Source organism: Quercus lobata, chromosome 7 (genome assembly GCF_001633185.2).
Source record: "Quercus lobata isolate SW786 chromosome 7, ValleyOak3.0 Primary Assembly, whole genome shotgun sequence".
NCBI classification, from domain to species: Eukaryota; Viridiplantae; Streptophyta; class Magnoliopsida; order Fagales; family Fagaceae; genus Quercus; species Quercus lobata.
In genome coordinates this window covers 14,491,067-14,513,312 of record NC_044910.1, presented here as the reverse complement: position 1 = coordinate 14,513,312, position 22,246 = coordinate 14,491,067, and the positions used below count along the sequence as shown (strand labels likewise).

Below are 22,246 nucleotides of genomic sequence, written 5' to 3'. Positions count from 1 at the left end.
AGGGATATTTGCAAGTCATAGAGGCCTAAAGAGCCATCTAAGTCTGTAATTTTTTAACTTATTTGGACCTTGTGACACGTCCTAGTGAATATGATGTATTACACAATTAAGAAATTGATGAAATATTTCACAGTGTCTTAAGGACCCCTAACGCTTACTTTGTGTTTTTTTTTTCTCTATCGCATTACCCCTTTATTGTTTCTTACTGTTCAATGCATATATCTCTTGTTTGCTAGTATGTATGTGTTGTAGGATTACTACTCTGTGCACCATTTGGTACTTAATCAGCCCATTTAGCTACGGTGAACCAAGCCCAATCCCTTAAAACAACAACTAAAAGGCCCGAGGTCTTCGTTCCTACTTAGGCCTAGGCATCGTCCGAAAAGGACCCTCACAACATTCAAGTTCACATTTATTGCCAAAATTGATCCTTCCACCTATAATCTCCATTTAAAAAATATATATTATTATACCACTATGCATACTTGGCACAATGGTCACTTCACTAGTATAAGTTTTTGTGAGGTGAGGGGACAAAAGCCAAGGTTCACACAATTATTAGGCAAGAGTCAAATATATATATATATATATATCGAAAAAATTATTTTAAAAATCCACCAACACCCAACAATAGCATGATTCCAAGCCCAATCTAAGTTGGAAATATACCCAACCATCCGAAACATGTAAAAAAAAATGTAAAATTATATGTGTCTTATCTGATGGTATTATTATACGTATAAGAGAACTTGAAGGGCTTCGTGCCTCTCGTGTCTTCCTAGTGAAGCCTTTTGTCTCCCCGTGAGTGTTCCTATCTTCCCAGTGAAGCTCTTAGATTCTCTTATCCCCTGATATTATAACATCCCACTCTCTATTTTCACATTATTGCTTCCTAATCTGTTGAACCTATTGGCCTTGTCTTTTTCCTTTCAGCTGAGTCCTTACTGTCATGGCAGAAGACTCGGTTGACAAAATAACTTCACAAGCGGCCAAACTCAGCTGGCTTAAAGGCAAGATCAATCTAGAGGTGGTCGAATCTTCCAGTGAAAGTTCAAAGAAGCTTCTGATTGGTAAGATTCTATCCAACAAGTCCTTTCCAAAGAGTTTAGTCAAAGAAATTTTGGTGAAAGCTTGGAATGTGATAAATGATATAGAAGTGACAGTAGTAGACAAGAACATTTTTATGTTTTCTTTTCTACATGAGGCAGACGTGAGACGTGCTTGGGATAGAAGGCCCTGGACAGTCAAGGGCGATCATTTAATCCTAAAACGTTTCTGCTTTGATATCAGTGTGTCTGAAGTAGATTTCTCCACCACTGAATTCTGGATTCAAATCCATGGTCTCCCACTTAACAGAAGAAGTAAGGAGAACGTGCTGAAAATTGGTAGTATAGTGGGTAAAGCTTTGGATACAGATTTGGTTGGCCCTGGTTCTGGGATTTGGAGCAAAAGTGTTAGAGTTCGGGTTGAATTGGATATTTGTTGCCCGTTAGTGCCAGGTTTCCCGTTGGAAAGGGATAATCTTCCTGTTCTGTGGATCCCATTTAAGTTTGAAAAATTGGGGAATTTTTGTTTTGGTTGTGGTTTGCTTGGCCATGATCTCCGTAACTGTCAGGATTTGGGAGTCCAGAACTGTGGTTTCTTTGGAAAATGGCTAAGAGCAGATAATGATGAATTTCAACCGGGTATCAAGTTGGATGATTTTCACATTCCAAATCGTCCAGCAATGATGTCCATTATCCCAAATTCAAGGCCCTCTGTTCAGATAAACCAGTCCAGTCGGATCCAAACAACCATGGGTTCTCAGGATGAAATGATCACAAGGGAGGCACATGGCAAAAGAGAAGAACCAGTGGAGGTCCTCGAGCAGTGTAGGATGGTGACTCCCCTTCAGAATGATGGGACTTCATTGGAAAAGGTTACTGATGTCCGGTCAAAATCCTTAGTAAGTCCCTTTCCTTGTTCCAATTTAGTTACATTTCAACCCAATCGTTGGGGCCCAGATTGCTATCCTTTGGACTCTCCCATACATAAGAGAGCTGGCCCATCTTATACAAGACCCAATATCACAAAAAGATCCACCTCCCAACCTTCAAACAAAACTAGCCCACATCCCCATCCGATGCCAGGAAATAAAAGAAAGGCAAGCCACTTAAGCCCCTCAGAATCCCCAAACACCTCGCCCAAAAAATCAAAACACAATGTCACCCACACCTTGTCCAAGCTCACTCACACTCCTTCCCATCCTTTACCAAAACATTCCAGTCATCACAGGAGAAAATCACTCAAAGTGCTTGCCAGAGCAAAGGCTGTTTCACGTGCTCAGAAATTAAAAAATGGTAAGGATGATTCCTTTATATCTCTCTGCTCTTTTTCTACATCTTCCTCAAATGTATCTGCTATGGCCGAGGAGGCGAGCCTTACCATGCCCCCCTCCTCACCATGAGAACCATTGCATGGAATTGTCGGGGTGCTGGCAGAGCTTCGACAGTTAGAGCTCTTAAGGAGCTTATCTGAGAGTCTAATCCGGACATAGTTTTCCTCTCGGAAACAAAAATAAATTCTCCAAAGGTAAATAAGTTATGCAATAGATTTAAGTTTGCTAACTCGTGGTGTGTTGATTCTAATGGATGTTCTGGTGGTCTTGCCCTTTTTTGGAGACTTGGTGTTGAATTAGAAGTAGTGTTTTCTGATAGGAATATGATAGCGGCTCTTGTCTATTCGGATCCTCTTGAAGCACCTTGGCTTCTTTTTGCTATCTATGGTCCTTTTCAAAGGTCTAAAAGGAAAAAATTCTGGGAGTTGCTAGAGAACATGGTCTCTTCATTTTCGGGGCCTTGGGCTGTGATTGGTGATTTCAATTGCATCAAGAGGGCGAAAGAGAAATGTGGTGGTAGGTTAGTGGCTGAGAGCTCAGTGAATTGTCTTAGAGATTTTATGTTGAATACAGGTGCTATTGACCTTGGATTTATTGGGCCTTCATTCACATGGTCTAATAGAAGGGAAGGTTTGGCCAATATAAAAGAGAGATTGGACCAATGTCTGTGTGATCAAGAGTGGCAGAACTTATTCCCCAAGGCTGGGGTTAGACACCTGTGCAACCCCAACTCGGATCATAATCCGATAATGCTTGATACTCATTTAGATTCTGGGAAGTGGCCTCGACCATTTCGTTTTGAAACTATGTGGACCAAGGAGGAGGGTAGTAGACAGGTGGTGGAAGGTGCTTGGCAGACTCGGGTGGAGGGCTCTCATGGCTTTAAACTAGTTAAAAAGCTTTCTGTAACCTGTTGTGATCTCTTACGGTGGAAAAAGGAAAAATTTGGAAACACAAAAAAGAAAAAATCAGAGATCTCCAAAATAAAATTTCTTTGATTCAACAAGCGGTTCCTTCAAGAGAGAATCTGAATATTGAGGCTTCTCTAAATTTAGAACTTGATGATTGGCTCACAAGAGAAGACATGCGGTTACAGCAATGTTCTAGAGAGTTGTGGGTTAAAGAGGGGGATCGTAATTCTAGATTTTTCCATCTCTCAACCATCATCAGAAGGCATAGGAATTGCATTTCAGAGATAAAGTTGGATGATGGGTCGTGGATTAGAGATCAGGAGGATATCCAGAGATATTTTTTGGATAATTTCTCCACTTTGTACAATTCTTGTCAACCCCAGTCCCCTATGAATCTTGAGAATCTCATTCAACCGTGTGTTTCTGATCAAGAAAATATGGGGCTGTGTAAAGTTCCCTCTAGAGATGAGATTAAAAAAGTGGTTTTCGAGATGAAAGCCCTTAAAGCCCCAGGTCCAGATGGCTTCCCAGCTCTTTTTTATAAGCATTACTGGGACATTGTGGGGGACCAGCTAGTTTTTGCTGTCCAAAGTTTCTTTCTTAATGGCAGGCTGCAGAAAGATTTCAATAAAACCTTCATCTCCCTTATTCCAAAAAAGAAAGGTGCGCATAATTTTAATCATTTCCATCCTATCGGTCTGTGTAATGTGAGTTATAAGGTGATATCGAAAATCATTGTTAATAGACTAAGGCCTCTTTTAGATAAAATGGTGGATCCAGCCCAAGTGGCTTTTGTTCCGAATAGATGGATTAATGAAAATATAGTTCTGGCTCATGAGATTATGCATAGTTTCAAACACACAGGGAAGAAGAAGGGTTTTCTTGGAATCAAACTAGACTTTCAAAAAGCATATGATAGAATGGAATGGAGTTTTCTGTTGGAGGTTCTTAGAGCTTTTGGTTTCAGCAACTCCTTTGTTAACCTCATTCATCAATGTCTATCTTCAGTTGAATTCTCACTTCTATTAAATGGGAGCCAATGTCCAAGTTTCTCCCCCTCCCGTGGCCTTAGGCAAGGTGACCCAATATCACCTTATTTGTTTATTCTGGGCAGTGAAGTTCTTCTGAGACTTATAAACAGGGAGGTTGATCAGCAGAGGCTATCTGGTGTTAAAGTGTCCAATACTGCTCCTCCCATTTCTAAGCTATGTTATGCTGATGACATCATATTATTTTGCAAGGCAAAATCTTCTGAGCTAGCCACCCTCAAAGTTTGCCTAGAGAAATATTGCTCTTGGTCTGGTCAGTCCATTAACATAGAAAAATCTGGTTGTTTCCCCTCCAAAGGGGTGAGCCCTCAATTTATCAATCAAGTGAGATGTAGCTGGGGTCTGAATATTCTGTCAAATAACACCACCTACCTTGGAGTTCCTCTCTTTCTTTCTAGGAGCAGGAATAAAGACTTCAGATACATTAAAGAGAGGCTGGATAGTAAGCTAAGTGGATGGAAAAGCAAGAATTTGTCTTGGTCTGGGAGAGCAACTTTTATCAAATCGGTGGCCCAAGCCATTCCAGCCTATGCTATGTCTACCATCCAGCTGCCTAAAGGTCTTTGTGAGCAACTTGACGAGTCAACTCACAAATTTTGGTGGAATTCTAAATCTAAGTCTGGTTCATACTGGACTCCAGTATCTTGGTTTACTCTTTGTTGGCCCCAAAAGGAGGGAGGCTTGGGTTTCAGGAATCTCTGGGACTTCAACCAAGCTCTCCTCTCCAAATTTGGCTGGTGGATTTTAACAGGAAAAGATTGTCCTTGTGTTAATGTGCTGAGGGCGAAATACAAGATCCGTAATAACTGGCTGACCCATTCCTATCATGGCCATGCTTCCCCATTTTGGAAAAGCTTGTTGGGAATTAAGTACATCATCGCCAAGGCTGGATGTATTGTTTTGGGCAGTGGGGATTCTATTAGAATATGGTCTGATCCTTGGATCCCCGATCTTCCAGGCCACATTCCTTCCCCTAAGGCTGATGCTAATCCAGACTTGGCCTTGGTTGTGTCTCAGCTCTAGTCATCGGATCCAGGTAGATGGGATGTTCACAAACTGAACTATTTCTTTGACGAGACGGTGGTTGATCTCATTCTGAAAATCCCCATCCCAATCAGCCATTCAGTGGATAGTTGGTCGTGGACTGTCACAAACTCGGGGTCTTTTTCAGCCAAATCTGCTTATTGGCTGTGCAAGGCAGCCTCGTCCCCCTCGAATATTGATGCTACTAGGGGTCAAATATGGAAATCCAAGCTTCATGAGCGCCTTAAGATGCTTTTGTGGATAATTGCTACCAATGTGCTGCCTTCTAAAGAGGTAATCAGTAGATTTAATGAGAATATTGATAGTTGTTGTTCATTGTGCGGTTTGGCTACTGAGTCTTCCCTTCACCTATTTACGGTTTGTGCTATTGCTAAAGCTGTATGGTTTCAAAGTCAGTGGGGGTTGAGGATGGAAGAGGTTGGATTTGAGTCCACTTCGGACTTTATTGGCTTTCTCATTTCTCCTCCATTTGTGGACAATCTGAATCCTTGTCAAAGAGAAGATTTTTTGCTGTTTGGCGCCATCCTCTGTGATGTTATTTGGAAGCTCAGAAATAGTTCCATATTTGATTCCGTTGTGCCCAACTTGGAGGGAGTTGTGTCAAGGATTTTTAGCCTTTTTGCTGAACATAAAAATTCAAGAGCATCCTCTACTAGTCATCTGGCCTCCGCCTCTCCTCAGGTTTGGTTTCCTCCCTCAAGGCGGGACATAAAAATAAATGTAGACGCAGCAGTGGGTCCTCGCTTTTCTGCCATCGCTGTAGTTGTGAGAGATTGGAGAGGGGAGTTGGTGTTTGCTGGCTCTATGAAAGTGAACACCACCCTCCCTTTTCAAGCTGAAGCAGAAGCAGTTAGATGGGCAATCTCTTTAGCTCCTGCTCTGGATGGTGATTTTGTTCTTGTGGAATCTGATTCTCAAGTTGTTGTACAGCTTCTATCAAATTTGTCCCTACCTCCTCCTTGGAGAATCAGGTCGCTTTATGTTGATTTGAGGTCTCTGCTCGCTCTCCATGGTAAAGTGTTGGTGTCGTGGGTTCCTAGGCTGTGTAATCAGGCTGCCCACAGCTTAGCAAAATGGAGTTTATCTTGTAATTTTGTTGGCTCTTTTGGCAGTGATTTTTGCCCGGACTGTCTCTCTTCTGTTGTTGTGAGAGAGTCCAGTAGGGAGTTGTAATTTGTTTCTCCTTCTTTAATAAAGTGTTTGGTTCATCAAAAAAAAAAATTATACGTATATGTGGTTTGATTTTCCAACATGAGTATTATATTGGAAATGAAGTTGGGGAATGCATTTCGATGATGTAGAGGAAAAAAAAAAAATTCTTGATACAGACGGAAAGAGAATTGAGAGTGCTGGATGTGTGAGTTTTATTTTTAAAAATTAATCATATCCAATTGTGGTGATAATGTTTTAAATATGGAGTTTGTCTCCATGAATTAGTGTTTTTAATATTTAGAAGGTTTATACCCAAAAAAAAAAAAAAAAACTTTGTAGATTTAACCGTTAAAAACTGAATAGAAATGTGTTTTCTAAAATGAGGTGCTTTTATCTTCATTTTAAAATTAGGAGTTGCGATTTTGCTTTTTTGTAGGAAAAAAATTTAAACTAAAGGTTTTTTTTTTTTCCTTTTGTAAGTGAGATAGGATTACTCTTTTAACATTTTTTTGGAAGAAGTAATTTTGTATTTTATTTTTTGATAAAGGTAATTGAAGTATTCAAATTCAAATAGATAACAAATACATATAGGAATCAGACATTTGAATACGGGATAAAAATGAGTAGTTTTTATGTAAGACAGTGAGTTTTTTTTTTTTTTAAGTAAATTTTTTTTTTCTTAAACATAATTGAACTATTTGAATTCAAATAGATAACAAATACAAATAGGAATCAGACATTTGAATACGGGATAAGAATGAATAGTTTTTACGTGAGGTAGTGAGTTTTATTTTTATTTGTTAGAAGAAGTAATTTTGTATATATATATATATATATATATTTTTTTTTTTTTTGATAAACATAATTGAAGTATTTGAATTCAAATAGATAACAAATACATATAGGTATTAGACATTTCTATTTTTTTTTATAAACATAATTTTGTATTTTTTTTTCTTTTGTACGTGAGATACTCTTTTAACCTTTTTTGTTTTTTTGTAAGAAAAAAATTAAACTAAAGGGTATGTTATTTCAAAATTTGTATAAGGATATTTTGGTATGCCAAAAATTGAAGACCTCTTGTTAGTAGTATAGATAGATTAGTCAAATTATTAAAAACAAATAGCATGAAACACATTCATACGTAAAGATACATTTAAAATTAAATACAATTTTTATCATAAAATATAAATTATTGGTCAAATTATTTTTTTAAAAGGTAAACGTAATTAGTCACATATTAAAATTCTTGCCTAAATTTAATGCTACTTATGATCATTTTTTTTCTAATTTTTAATAAGATAGAATGTGTAGTGATTTTTATTGAGTATATGTGATTGATTTTTTTTTTTTTGTTTAACTTTATAGTTCATTAATATTAGATTTTTAGTATTTTGCACTCATTAACTCACTTGGCATAAAGATTAAAAAACTTAAGTGAACACATGACACAAATTTAAGTGGATAATTATGGTGTGGTCCCCACATAAATTTAGACACATGGCGCAAAATTGGATTCTAATTTCAAATTCTAATTGAACTTTCTCTGAACTTTACCTATACATATAGATTAGAGGTAAGTTGAGCTTTGTCAAATAATGTTTAAACTCGACTCGACAACAAAAGTAAAATGTTCTAGAACCAAGTCTACAAACAATATTGGAATTCAAAGTCATCAACAAGTTAATTTCCAAAAAAAAAAGTCATTAAAAAGTTCAAAAGTTTGAGCTTGACTTGGCTTTACATGATTAATTAGTCAAGCCAAGCTTAAGTTCAAGATCCAACACAAGTATATTATCAAACTCATATTAAGCATAACTGTCAAACCCATTTGGTTTGAGAAAATGGTCCCTAACTTCCAATTAATTAAAAACTTAGTAAGATATGAGTTTATTTCAAGCCCATAAACAAGCCTAAGCTTGGCTTGTTTTTTTTATCGAACCCCATTATTCACAAGGCTATTCATGAACATTTTTAAAAAAAATTTAAATTTGACTTGTTTATTAAACAAGCTTAAAACTAAGGCTAAAATTTGACTTTTTGTAAATAAATAAACATAGAACAAATTTTTTATTGAGTCAAAAATGAGTTATTTGTTAACGACTTAGTTCATGTGCAATCGTATTTCAAATCATCCATGTACTTTTAGATGTTTCATTTTAGTTCCTATACATTTTTGAAATGTTTCAAAGGTGCATTTGTTATCAACTAATGGATAAAAAAAATAATAAAGTTGCAAACAAAATTCATTTAACTTAACTTGAATTGCATGAATTTAATTTGCCACATCAACATTATCCATCAATTAACAGAAAAATACGTTTTTTAAACATTTCAAAATAAAACATTTAGAAGTATGTATACGAGTTCCAAAAGGTTAAAATTTGATGATCAAAAGTGCAATTTAACTAAAAAAAAAATATATATATATATATATATATTTATATATTCCTCACAGGAGACTGAAGAAGTAAGAAGTAACCATGTGAGGGCAATTCAAAAGTCTGAAAATGAGTGGAATTTCTATTTTGTATAAAAAATAAAAATAAAAATAAAGAGTCTGAAAATATCAATATAAAGATTTGCAATTCAAAAAGAAATTCTCGCGTGGCAACCACTAAATTACCATGCACAGAATCCGCAAAATGTGGCATCAAAGTTCAATAGACTTCACATGAATAACAAAGGCAAAGCTATAGTGTGAAATCCTCACGTCAAGTACAAAACCGCAAAGAAAGTAAGAAAGTATTAAAAGAATATATCAAGTTATTATTATTATTATTACTAGTCGCTAACCCGTGCGAGGCACGGGAAAGCTATTAATAACTTCCCTAATATGAAAAAAAAAAAAAAAAAAAAAAAAAAAAAAAAAAAAAAAAAAAAATATGATGGTATAAATTATATATCAAACCAATAAAATCTATCACTTACAAAGTAATAAAATCTATCACATACAATGAGAAATCATGATAACCAAGAGCTTGAGGTCATATTTAGAAAATATATAACTGATATAAGTATACTCCAATACAATTAATTACACATTCAATCAAGTATCTTTCATAAATTACATTAATCGTTCTTGATGTCCAAGATGTATCTAAATTCTAACATTGCCAGTAAACAAAGATGCTAGACCTCAATGGGATTGAAAAGGCAACATAATGCCAATTTACACAATTTCTGAAATCATTATTTCCACTACTGAGAGAGAGAGAGAGAGAGGGGTGGCTGTTGTGTTTTAAGAAGAATCTACCCTGTACATTTTTTGATATGTAATCAACAAATAACAAAATAGATGTACCACATTTAGAGTATGCACCTTTGGGAGATTAAAAGTAAAGTAAAGTGAATTTGATTCCAAATCAACCCTTCAATATTCTATCATCAACGTGGAATTCAGCCAATAGCTTCAAAAAGAATTTGATTTGCAAAGTAGGCCACTTACCATTATTTGGGTCTCTTTCAAAGACAGAAATCGGTCAAGAGCATTTACAAATATAATAAGTCTAGAGTATAATTCAGTGATTTAACAATAAGGGAAGTGGCAACATAAATAAAATCTAAATGCATCTTATAGGGAGTAACAATTAGCATAGCTGCTCCTAGCTGCTCCTTTTGGAATTTAGATCAAACATATCTTTGCAGCTCTCCATACCATTTTAAATCACAATCATATCATTGAAAAAATTATAACACTATAAGAAGAAACTATACAATGTATAAAAAGAATTGAAATGGAACAGAGCTGATATTGTACAAAATTACAATAGAAATTGCTATGATAAGCCTAAAAACTGAGCTAACCTACATTTTTTTATAAGTAAGTTACACATACATTGGCTGGATCTTGAACCCAAGACCTCACCATCCACTTTGCTCTTACAAGGAGATGATGTGTGATTTGCTAGAGCTCATTGGTACTCTGAGAACTAACATACAAGCAGGTTTAGAACACAAAGAGCCTCCACAAAGCTGATCAAGCTTGCTCTCCAGAATTCTTCACAGGTTTGATACCCAATAAATTAAATCAAAACCAACCAACCAAAATATAGAAAACTAAATCCTACGAAATGCAAAATTAAAAATATTTTTGTTAGTGTTCATATATTTTGATGAAGATTAAGTCTTTCAAACATGGAAGACTCATAGCTTGTCTACAATTATATGGATAACAACAAATAGAACCCAAAATATATTTAAAACCTTATTCAGAAGTTTTGAATTAAAAAAACACAAATTAGTAAACCAAAGTGCTAAATTGGACGCAAAAACCACAATTTCACTCCTACTAACAAATAAATAAAGAGAACAAGTTAGGGAGGAAATCCTAAATAAAAATTAAAAACATCACTAACCATTCCTCAAAACGCCAAGAGACAAAGCCTAGGTAGAATTTGATCTTCTATGGTGTTCCCCTAGGAAAAACAAAAAAGAACAAAGAGGAAACATATTAGCAATTGAAATCTATAATTCCAGCAAACCCTAATTAGGAACCCCAAAATCCCAAAACTAATAAAAACCCTAAATCAATCCTTCAGCCTCAAAGTCATCTTGATTTCGCCCTAATTCAAGAATGTTCAGAAATTATGGTAACAAAAACCACAAATTAATTATAAGCAAATAGATTAGGACAACAGCAACAAAAAAGGAAGAAGATAAGGAAGATTAAGATTCAAGGTGATCTTACCAAGGAGTTCTTGAGAAATTGAACCGGGAGATTTTGGGGCAACACTCACTTTTGGGTATCGAATCAAAGAGAATGTCTTTACACATATTGTGGCCTGGCCTGGGTATGCATACTGTAACGATGAGAGTCGGTGGTGGTCAGTTCTTGAAGAGGTTTAGAGTTTTATCGGGTTTGATTGAAAAACAAATCAGAGGATGCTGAAAGGGAAGAGAAGAGAGATGAGGGAGAGAAATAGAGAACAAAGAGGAATGGTGTTCAAAGTTGGGTTTTGGGGAAAGAGAACAAAAATTTGGGTATCAGGTTTGGTTTTGTCGTGGAAATAGAAATAGGTTTTTCTAGCTATTTTTTTTTTTTTTAATAATGCTAATGATTTAAAAATAATAATGACGTGGACTGGGAAATAAAAATAGTTTTTTAATTTTTTTTTTTAAATAACGATGACGTGGAAAATTGTGAGAGTTTTAAAGTTTCAGTTTTATATATATATAGATTACTATTTTTTTTTTTATAAGGAATATATCAAATTATCTGGCTTGACATTGGATTTAAAGTTTAAACTTTATTTGAACCCTAAAATAAAGGGTACCAGTTCACACTTGATTAAAAAATAAAATAGAATAGAATAAAAGTTTTTTTTTTAATTATTATTATAAAAGGATTAGGGATTTTATCATTTAGCATATCATAGGAGAATTTACCAATATAACAAATAAAATTCTTTCATTTATTCAATTCTATATTTAAATTCAAATTTATGCTGGATAAAAAATGATATTTAATTATATATGTTAAACATATCCATGCCAAAAATGGTTAAGCCACCTTGACACAAGTAATGAACTAGGTCATTTTGAGCTGATTGTGAATTAAACAAATCAACATGAAATTGACTCATAGAGAGTCACTAAATAAACATCAAAATTCATTTTTCCTCAAAAAAAAAAAAAAAAAAAGCATCAAAATTCATTTTTTTCATGTTTGTAATTGTAGGTAGCGTCAAACTTAATACAAGTAACTAACCAGAAAGGCAACAAAGAAAGCTGTTAGAGACCATAACAAATTCTTTCTAGAAATCGGGGTACCTCCAAAATGCTAACCATACAAAATATCAAAACTAAACGGTTATGATACAAAGACCTCATCGATTTTTTTTTTTGGGTGTGTGTGTTAAGTATACAAACCCTCTTGGATTGCAAAATCAATTTGCAGTACTGAAAAAAATTCAAACAGAACCTAAACTAGGGAAGAACATGAGAACGAAATATAAGGGGGTAGGTACAGCAAAATCCACTGCTCCAACACTGCACAAGGGAAAGTGAGCCCAGTCAGAGCATCATAGATATTTGAGCAAATTCAAAACTTTAACGAAGCATTTTCAAAATTTTGTCAAAATTATTTTCAATAATATATATTTACGAGTGTATTGGTACAGTCAATGCACCTGTGCTTCAGCACATGCAAGTTGATATTCATCATAAACATTGATGAAATAAATAAACATACACAAGGCAGAACACAAAAGGAGAATGCCATACAAGGACTTACCACAGAAAGTAATGGTCCCTGCTTAAACTTGTCATGAAATGAAAATGCCATTGGCTTTGGATTTTCTCCAGGTCCTCTAATGAACCCACTGATTTCATATCATGGCAAATCATAGATTAGTATGTCTAAAATAATATTCTAACCAATCACACTTTTGAGAGCAAAGAACATTTATAGATATAAGAAACAATATTCACCATGTAACCAATAGAAAAGTAAAAAACACTAGCAACTGAACTAAAACAACAAAAATAAACTCACATTAGTGACGCAGAAAGTAGGGGAGCCCTTCTAGCATCATATATGGCAATCAGACCCCTGTATAGTTCATCCCCACCTTTGTAAGATACAGCCAATCGCTCTCCTGAAGCATCCCAAGCTATCTTCTCAATGCCCTGACTGAAGAATTAACACAACATATAGAATCATTAGTTGACAACATTACTGTGCACAACACATAATGACATACATATACAACAAAATTCAAGGCATAATTTGGGACCACCATTCTATAACCATGACACAACCCAAAATATCTTGACAAGGATTAGAAAAGAGGGGGAGGGGGTGGGGGGCAGCTTTGCTCCCATTTAAAAACCAACAAAAAAAGAGGCCGTCTGGCCCCAGAGCATGTCAAAAAAGATGTTATTCATAGTAAGCTCTTTCAAGAATTAATTTGGGTGAAATGAAAAGATTTCCAAAATATTAAAAAGAGAAAGAATATATATATATATATAGCATTTTGAAAGTCAAAAGTTTGAGCTAAGCACAAAAGGTAAATTCATCACTACCTGCCAGTCAAAGACATTATCTCAGGCAAATCAACCGGCAATAGGTGCGCGTCTGAGAAAAAAAAATGCATTAATCACAGCATGCCTAATAACAATTAAGACCTAGATCTATTATTTAAAGCAATAACATATGTATACATATATGTAGTATGAATGTATATATGCACACATACAAACACCACAGTTAAGTATCCTAATGAAAAAAGCCCATGGACCCAAATAAACATGTTAAACTGATATCTATCCATGCTAAAGATATTGTCAAAAGGGCAAAAGACTACCTGATGATTTTGCATTTGAAGGCTCATCTTTGCAAGCACATGATAATAAAGATCCAAATAAAATTATGAAATTGATGGAACATCACAAACCAATAAAATGTCTGTTAAAGAAGAAATACATAATAAATTTGTAAAAGGTTGTAGTTTGTAAGCTGGACCAATTGAGAAAACTAAAACGTTTAACTCTGAATCAATGTGCGGATGGCTGTTTACTAAGCATAGTAAATGGAAAATATTTTAGTAAATACAAAAAACGTTGCTCAGCCTGAAATTACACAGAGAGAGACTGATATTACATTTGCAGTTAGGGCTGCTGGTAAAAGTTTGTTATGAATCAAGGTACTTGAAGGATTACCTGGGAAGGTAAGAGTGGGAACGTTGTTTTCTTTGCTACTTTATTAAGATGAAGAATAAATTGGCAACCAAATTGGAGTTCTGCATTGTTCAAATTTGGGTTGATAACCCAGCATCTATATTTAAAAAAAGAAAAAAATAAATAATAGAGTACAAGATGATACTTTTTTCTTGCCTTTGTTTTTTGGCATTAACCTCATGAGGTTTCTAGTCTGTTAAGATGAGGCTCTTGTGTGAGTCTAATATGTAACCTATGATTCAAAAGAAAAATATACAATTTCTGGAATATCATTTAATAGACAAGATCACACATTTGAAAATCTTAGAGGGGGTTGAAATAAAATATAGATATCAAAATTTCAAATTTTCTTTCTTAAAATTAAATGATTCAAAATAAGAAGTAGAAAACTAAGGTTGCAAACCTAATGATGGAGGCTTTGATGCAAAGTGTACAGATCCCAACATTGACGACCCTGAGAAAGCAATTAGTATCATACGCCCATCAGGATCCCATGCTGCTCCCTGATTTTAGAAGAACAAGAAGAAATTAGTGAACTTTATACCACTGTATGTTGACCAGCATCAAATACAATCCAAATAAGAAAAAGGTACTGAACTAATTGACAATCAGTGCATCAATAATATGACTTCCAACTCATCTTCAGCAATACAGGGGTAAATACTCTCAAGTATGTTGACCCTATGTATTATTGTCTCTCTTCTTCTTTGTCACAATTATTTTATTCACAGCCCTTAAAATACACAATATTTTCACTTTTCTTTGCTCTTTTCCAAACCCAAATCAGAACCCTTCTCTGTACCCTTTGAAACCTTGTGACCTAAAATATAACAATCTTTCAGTCTAAGCATTTCTAACAGTACAACCTTTACCACTGCCATAAAATTGCAGTAAGTTGTTTTCTTGGTTTCAGTTTCTTTCATCCATAAAATGTGAATATATATATATATATATATATTTATTTATTTATTTATTTATTTATAAGTTACACAAGCACTTAGGGGGTCTTGAACCCAAGATCTCATCCTCCATCCCGTTATGGGAGGAAGATGTGCGATTTGAGCTAAAGCTAATTGGCCATCAAAAGTGAATCTTTTCAACCCATAATTCAATCTACTAATCCTTAACCTTTCTACTAAATTTCCTCCAAACCCTAAGCCCACAATAATCATTTGTAAATAGATCCCCTAAATCTGTCCTAAACATCAAACTATATTATTCCTCAAGCATGTTTCTTATTCTTCCCCACAATTGCAGATCTATAATATTCATAAAATTTCTCCACCAGTACATGTTCCAGAAGATATCAAAAGGATTCCCAATTTCAAATGTAGGAAGGATTACCAACAGCGAAAAACTTTCTTCATAGTTCAGAGCATAGTTTTTTTTTACCATAGTTAAATCTCCAAAAGTGGATTAGGATTGAACAAAATTTGTAATCTACAGATACTTGAAAAAATTATTTAGGCCAAGGATATGATACTTGATCAAAGTACAGGTTGCAGGATTTTCTGGGCAACAAATAACAGAACTTCAAGGATTGTTTTGATAGGTTCTTTGGTGGCTAGTGGCTAATGGCTAAGTAAATTTAGTGGGGTTTTAGGGTTTTGATAGGTGTAAGAGAGGTGATACGATCTGTGGTTGAAAGAGAGAAGAAAATGGAGAAATTACTCCTTGTTCTGGACAGCATGAACAGTGATGTGAACAGGCATCAAGATGAAGATGATTAGTGAAGGCAAACCTTAATACTCAACATTCCATTAATTAAATCTGAATCTTCTCGTACATGAGCATACATATAGAGACTCGGTTCATTGTCCTACTAGCATCGAACTCTTATATTGACTAGTAAACTAAAAGCCTAATAAAACCCACTATAGGACTCTTAATTCTACTAGAAATTCTATACCATTCTAGACCAAAAATAATTTAGAAAACAACCATAAAAACATAATTACATGCAGGGATAATTCAAATTTTGCTATATCTGCCCCTGCACTCAAAAGCTACTATAACTATTAAACTAATGACCCGAATTAAAAAAATACTCTCACCATATACCCTTAGTAAATCAACCTTCAAAATTATATAAGACCCATCCTAATCCAATGTTGCACATAGCCCTAATAACACACACACACACACAAAAAAAGGATTTACTAAATAAAAACTTATGCCACAGACAGCTAGTTAACCTTTCTACCCTGCCCACATCAACTTGTGATGTGCATTCAGTTTCCATTCAATTAACAACATTGCAGGCAAATAGATACACACACATGTATTTAAGTATACATACATACACATATACGTATGTATGTATGTAAAGAAAAAAGAGAGTGCCAATTTTTTGGTAATCCAACAAATATCTAAAACATCTCATGGGAATATAAGCTTAAAAATGACCATTTTGATACACTTATTAATGTTGGTAACTGACCAAAAAACAAAAGTCTAAATAGATGAAATCAGAGCAAGTCAGACAAAAACATGAACTAAATCCAAGAATGTTGATTTGGCAAGATCCATTGCAGATTTGCAAGTTGGAATTTGATAATGTGACCATTAAAAGTCTATACGATTACAGTAATTTGTATCATTGAATGAATAAAGTAAATGTCATTTTTACCGTGACAAATCCACTAGTTGAAGACCATGTTTCAGATGTCCATGTGTTTGTTTCCCAAAGATAAAATGTCCCGTCACTACAAAGAAGCAGGCTAATCAGCTTACTTCATGTTCAATCAAGAATAAGATCAGTTAGATCAAGGAGCAATATTTAAGTTAATGACCATACAATTTTGCAGCAAAAAAGTAATCACCAGTAGGTGACCACTTCATCATTGAAATACCCCCTAATCCTCGTCGAATGGGTGTCCCCACACCTGGAAATTGCATCCAGAAATTAATTTATGAATACAGAAAAAGAAATTAACTATTGTAGTCTAAGGAAATACAACAGTCACATAAAAAAAAGTATAAGTTCCACAGAAGGGCGACTTTTTTTTTTTGGGGGTGGGGGGGGGTGTTCTCAAAAGTTTTAACTTTTAACTTATGATTTCAAATATATCATATCAGCTCAACCATCCATTCCTATGTCATTGTCAAGAAAGTAATTGGAACTAGAACTTCTTTCTTCACTTGATATATATTTAACAGTTCTTACATCATATGAAATAATAAAACCACGTATTAAAGGAGTCCCAAGGGTTTCCTTCAAATGGTTAAGCTTGGGCCATTTTTGTTAAATAATACATTTTCAAAAATTATTTTCTAAAATAGCAATGTTGTAAATTTATTTTGCAAAATAGACTTTTTGTGAAAGAGAATAGTTTATGCATGCGAGTCCAAGCGTACTCATCTTTAAGAAAGACCAGTTTCACTGTTTTAAAGGAAACTTGTCTTAAGGAAAGACAAGTTCTACATCACATTAGCCATGTCAACATAAAAGAAGTAGAACTCACCTCTCCAAAAGATGAGTTTAAAGAAAAAGACTATTTTGCAAATTAAGTTTAAAACAATGTTACTTTACCAAATAATTTAACATATATATCATCATTTATATTGAAAAAAAAAGGCCATTAAGCTTGTAATTTGATTTTGTTCTTTGCATGCCTAAAGAATTCATTTCTGTACATCCTTCATATTTTCATGGTTTAAGGGATTATATGGTAAATTACTTCATTCCTGCTGTGTTTTAACACATGCTAGGTTGCCAAAATTTTAGACAAGGTAAATCAAACAGGCAAAGCCTCAACAACAACAAAAATGATGGTGAAATTGATGATAATGGGGGTTAGGAATTTCATATAGCAAACATAACAGGGGGAAAATAGCAATAAAAATGACTTCTAATTACTTCTAAAGTCATTGAGCTAGCAATTCTACAGAATTTTGTAAGCAGAAGGATTGCCAAAGTAAGCTAATAATAAGTTCACAGAAATATGAGGGACAATACTGTTATCATACCTTGAGCAACATCCCATACGGTAAATGATGAGCTCTCATAAGAGGCGGATGCCAAATATGTGTAAATAAGTCAAGGAATTTCTATATTACACTGCTTAACAAAACCTCAGAAAAAATAATTTGTCAGAAAGCCCACTTCTGCTGCATAAAAATACTACCAAAATATAAGATAAGGCTCAATCGTCCAAAATAACACGTCTCTGTAGAATATGTTATATCTAAAGACTATCACAAGTCTAAAGGGTGTTTGGAAAGAGTTTGATTATAAGGGCTTCAATATGACAAAGAGATCACTTGCCACAAAAAAGATAAGTTGCATGAACAAGCGATAGTGGCGGTAAAAATTATAATATCTACGGGTTCATATAATAAACAGAACTAAAATCAATTAAGTACTGTAGTTGATTTGGATATCTTCCATCTGGACTCCATGACAGTGCACTAATTTGTTCATCATTAGGACTTCGAAGAAAATCCACCAGAATATATCGGACTCCAGAGCCCCTAGAGTTGGTTCCCAAGAAGGAAACAGCACCAGGTCTCACAGATGCTGCATTGCCTGGGAAAGAAGCAGCCCAAATACAAATTCCGCCCCTGAAAAGTGAAATATTATCTATTATTGAGAAATTACATGGACCTTGATAACTATAGCATATCTACCAAACAAAAAGCTAAAATGTAGACATAAATTCAAATAACTAGAATGTAACATTTATGATACTTGCTTGCATGCTACAGAAAGCACCCTCCCGCTGTTTGGCCTCCACTCAAGTACTTTAACATCTCTTTGTGACTCGTTGGTCAAAATGCAGGGATCCTTTCCCTCTGTCCAAAATATAAATTGCATTGGCAGTCATTTGCAATAAGCTAAAAGGAGAGTTTTCTAAACAAACAAAGATGCTAATGAACTTACAAAAGAAGTAACTCATACTGCAGAAAAAACGATAACTTACTGACAGCATGCATAAGTTACAGACCTGAATCCTCATAGTCACGAACCATGACTTGACTTGGCCCAGATATAAATGCAATAATATGCTTATGTTGGTGCCAGCTTACTCCATGAAGATCAACCTCTGGTAACAAGTTTACCTGTAAATGTTGTAATTTGACAACACAAATTTAAGATATCCATAAGCACCTGCTTGTATACATGCTTCTCAAGCGTAACTTCTATCATGAATTCCATCAAAATTAAGTTAAGAATTTTAACATTCAGTTACATGACCCGAACAGTAAAAAATAAGGTTCTGCAACATACTACTAGGACAGGAACGGCAAGCCTTGTGATGTACGGACAACCAATATACATGGCACTCTAAAACTTGTAATTCACAACAGGTTTACATAGGGTGTGTTGGGCTTTGTGAAGTTTAGTTTTGTTTGATTTGGTTTGATGACCTGACCTGAATAATATTGTGTAGTTTTTAATGGAAGATTTACTGAGGCTTAGTTTATGGAAACCGACTTTGGTGAGCGAGTGAGTGCTCAATTTTTGGCCCGTTTTTATATAGAAACCGACTTTGGTGATTAGGGTTTTTATTGGGGATGGTGTTGCCGTGTTTTTTGTGAGAGAGGAAAAATTGTAGCCGCACTTTGTACTTTTCTCTGATAATAGTGAAACCCCTGCAACTCCGTGGACATAAGCAAATTGCCGAACCACGTAAATATTGTATTGTGCATGTAATTGCTTTCTTTGACGTGTGTTTTCTCTATTTTTTTGTTTCTCACAAGTTGGGATTTCGGTGAAATTCTCTACAGGGCAGTGCAGTCTCACCACCAAATTGTTATCGCTTTCCAATTCACTTGATTATTTCAAAAGAGGATGGGCCTTGGTGCAGTGGCAAGTGCCTTCCACCAAAAGCAATAGGTTGTGGCTTTGAGTCTAGAAATCAACCTCTTCCAAAAAATAGAGTTGAAAGTTTGCCTACCTATCACCTCTCCTAGACCCAGCAAATGGGAACTTTGCGCACTGGGCTTATTTTAATTATTTCAAAACATCAAAATTCTGTGTGTTACACATGTACCTAATGGATTCTGAACCCACGCCACGAACAAAGTGCTATTTAAGCCAGAGCTCATTGACCCTTTGTCTCAAGTTAAGAACATGTACAACATATCTAAATTACAAGCGAAATCATATGCTTGAACCGAAAATTTTTCTACAAACTAGAGTTAATGAAGTGTATTGAGGAGGAGAGAGTGATACGTACATGATTAGGATGAAAAATGCGGTTGAGGGAGTCATTGAGAATCCCCTGAAATGCAGATATTAAACCCTTTCCTTGCTGTTCTGTGTCCTGCTCAGAACTCGGCGGCACCACCTGATTTGACTGAAATGGAACCGGGCTGAACACCATTCCCTATAACAAATGAAGAATCCAAAAAGGTTTTTTTTTTAAGTCCAAAGTACACTACTACTACGCGTTAGGTTTTAGTTTGTTCATCACTTTAAACTTGAGAGACAAAAATCTCTCAAATGAACCAAAATGTTTAGGGAGCAATAGTGTATTTAAGCGAAAGGGTTTTAAGTATAGACACAGAGACAGTAATGTAAGAAGACTTACAAGAAGTTTGGCATAGGTGTCTTTGGCTCGATCGTCTGAGAGGCTCTCTGCGGTAACTGCAGAAATCTATAAAATTAATACATAAGAAAAACAACAAACCCAAAAAGCATGATATGGAGAGAGAGAGAGTACTGAGGTCTCGATTGATTTCACAGATGGTGACAGAACCAGGATGAGGAAACGAAGGCATGAGAGAAATTATCCTTCACTTTTTTGTCACTGCTGTGCTGAGTGGTGAGTGAGTGAGCGAGTACTCAATTTTGGGGTAGTAGTTAATAAAGTTTTTCAATATAAATGGAAATGAAATGGGGGAAACTTTTTAAAATAATACTAGACTACTCTACTCTAGACAGCCGAGAGAGTTGAAACAGGTTCGTCGTTCATTCGTGTAGGCGTGGGTTGGGTTTCTTCAGTGAAACGGCGTCGTCGTTGGGCGTTCTTCAGCGAAACAGCGTCGTTCTATTGAGTTGAAGCCGTGCCGTTTTGAGAAGGCTAACGTGGATGGGTGACAACGTGGAACAACCCAAATTTTAGTAAAATACTTTACAATTTACCCCAAAAAATTAAGAAGATCATTTTATATATATATATATATATATAAAGATTAAAGAATGAATTTTTATAAATAAAATTATTTTACAAAATGGTAATATTTTAAAATATTTATAAAATAACATTTTCATAACAATCATCTTATGCTTAGATGAAATGATTCATATTTTATATAAATTAGGATCTATTTAGATACTAAAATAACATTTTCATAACAATCATTCCATGCTTTAATCAATTTTTTCCAACCAAAACTTAGTAGTTGATTTTGGGGGTGGGAGAGTACGTTTGTTCAGTAATTTAAGTCTATATAAAATGTGCCATATCCTATAATAATAAAAAAGTGCCATATGACCTAACACGAGAAAATTGGGGATTTTATTTCTACTAACAAAAATTTCAACATTAAAATTGAAATCATCTTTTGTAGTAACGATTTTGATGTTAAATAGTGAAATCATATTTCCTCAAAACTGGAGATTTTTTTTTTAATTTTTTTTAATTTTAAGGATTGGAAATGGTTTAAGATTTCATTGAAGTGGGTCAAGACCTAAAACAAGTACATCACACTAAAGAGTTGATTATCAGGCTCTCAAGGTCGGCTTAATATATTTGGGAACTTAAGCGACAACTTTAAAAGGGCGTTTTTTATATTTAAATATTAATTAAATCATATTATTTAACTTTTGGTATCAATTTTTTCTTCAATTACAATTTATTTTTCTTGCCTTTTGAGATGCAAAATAATTAATTTGAGTTTTTGTATTTAAATTTTGCTAACATCTTATTTTTTTATTTATAAAACGACTATGTGAGGGGAGTGGATTCAATTCTAGTCCGAGGCCCAAAGGGCTTGAAAGCTCATATTAGAAAGGATGGGCTAGGTCCATCTCTATGAATCATAAAGGGAAGAGTCCCCCAAATAATTCCCAAGGAGTTCTGGAT

At 34.7% G+C, this 22,246-nt stretch overlaps 2 protein-coding genes and 1 long non-coding RNA gene across 3 annotated transcripts; 1 reads left to right on the top strand and 2 right to left on the bottom strand.

The window, feature by feature from the left end:
* Positions 1 to 949: 949 nt before the first annotated feature.
* LOC115951647 lies at positions 950 to 6,554 on the top strand. Its single transcript, XM_031068812.1, has 4 exons — positions 950 to 1,932; positions 2,661 to 3,223; positions 3,433 to 5,342; positions 5,415 to 6,554. The coding sequence occupies exons 1-4, from the start codon at positions 950 to 952 to the stop codon at positions 6,552 to 6,554; spliced, it is 4,596 nt and encodes a 1,531-aa protein (XP_030924672.1).
* Positions 6,555 to 10,458: 3,904 nt separating this feature from the next.
* LOC115952656 lies at positions 10,459 to 11,376 on the bottom strand. The gene is made up of 3 exons (XR_004083503.1): positions 11,224 to 11,376; positions 10,892 to 10,951; positions 10,459 to 10,533 (listed from the first exon to the last, which is right to left on the bottom strand). It is a non-coding gene; the product is annotated as an uncharacterized LOC115952656 (long non-coding RNA).
* Positions 11,377 to 12,286: 910 nt separating this feature from the next.
* LOC115953813 (aladin) lies at positions 12,287 to 21,050 on the bottom strand. Its single transcript, XM_031071611.1, has 14 exons — positions 20,882 to 21,050; positions 20,750 to 20,805; positions 20,396 to 20,545; positions 19,160 to 19,274; positions 18,908 to 19,007; positions 18,597 to 18,776; positions 18,183 to 18,241; positions 17,011 to 17,098; positions 16,843 to 16,918; positions 14,617 to 14,716; positions 13,560 to 13,611; positions 13,030 to 13,167; positions 12,769 to 12,856; positions 12,287 to 12,524 (listed from the first exon to the last, which is right to left on the bottom strand). Exons 1-14 carry the CDS (start codon positions 20,937 to 20,939, stop codon positions 12,462 to 12,464), a joined length of 1,323 nt encoding a protein of 440 aa, XP_030927471.1. The 5' UTR covers positions 20,940 to 21,050; the 3' UTR covers positions 12,287 to 12,461.
* Positions 21,051 to 22,246: the final 1,196 nt, after the last annotated feature.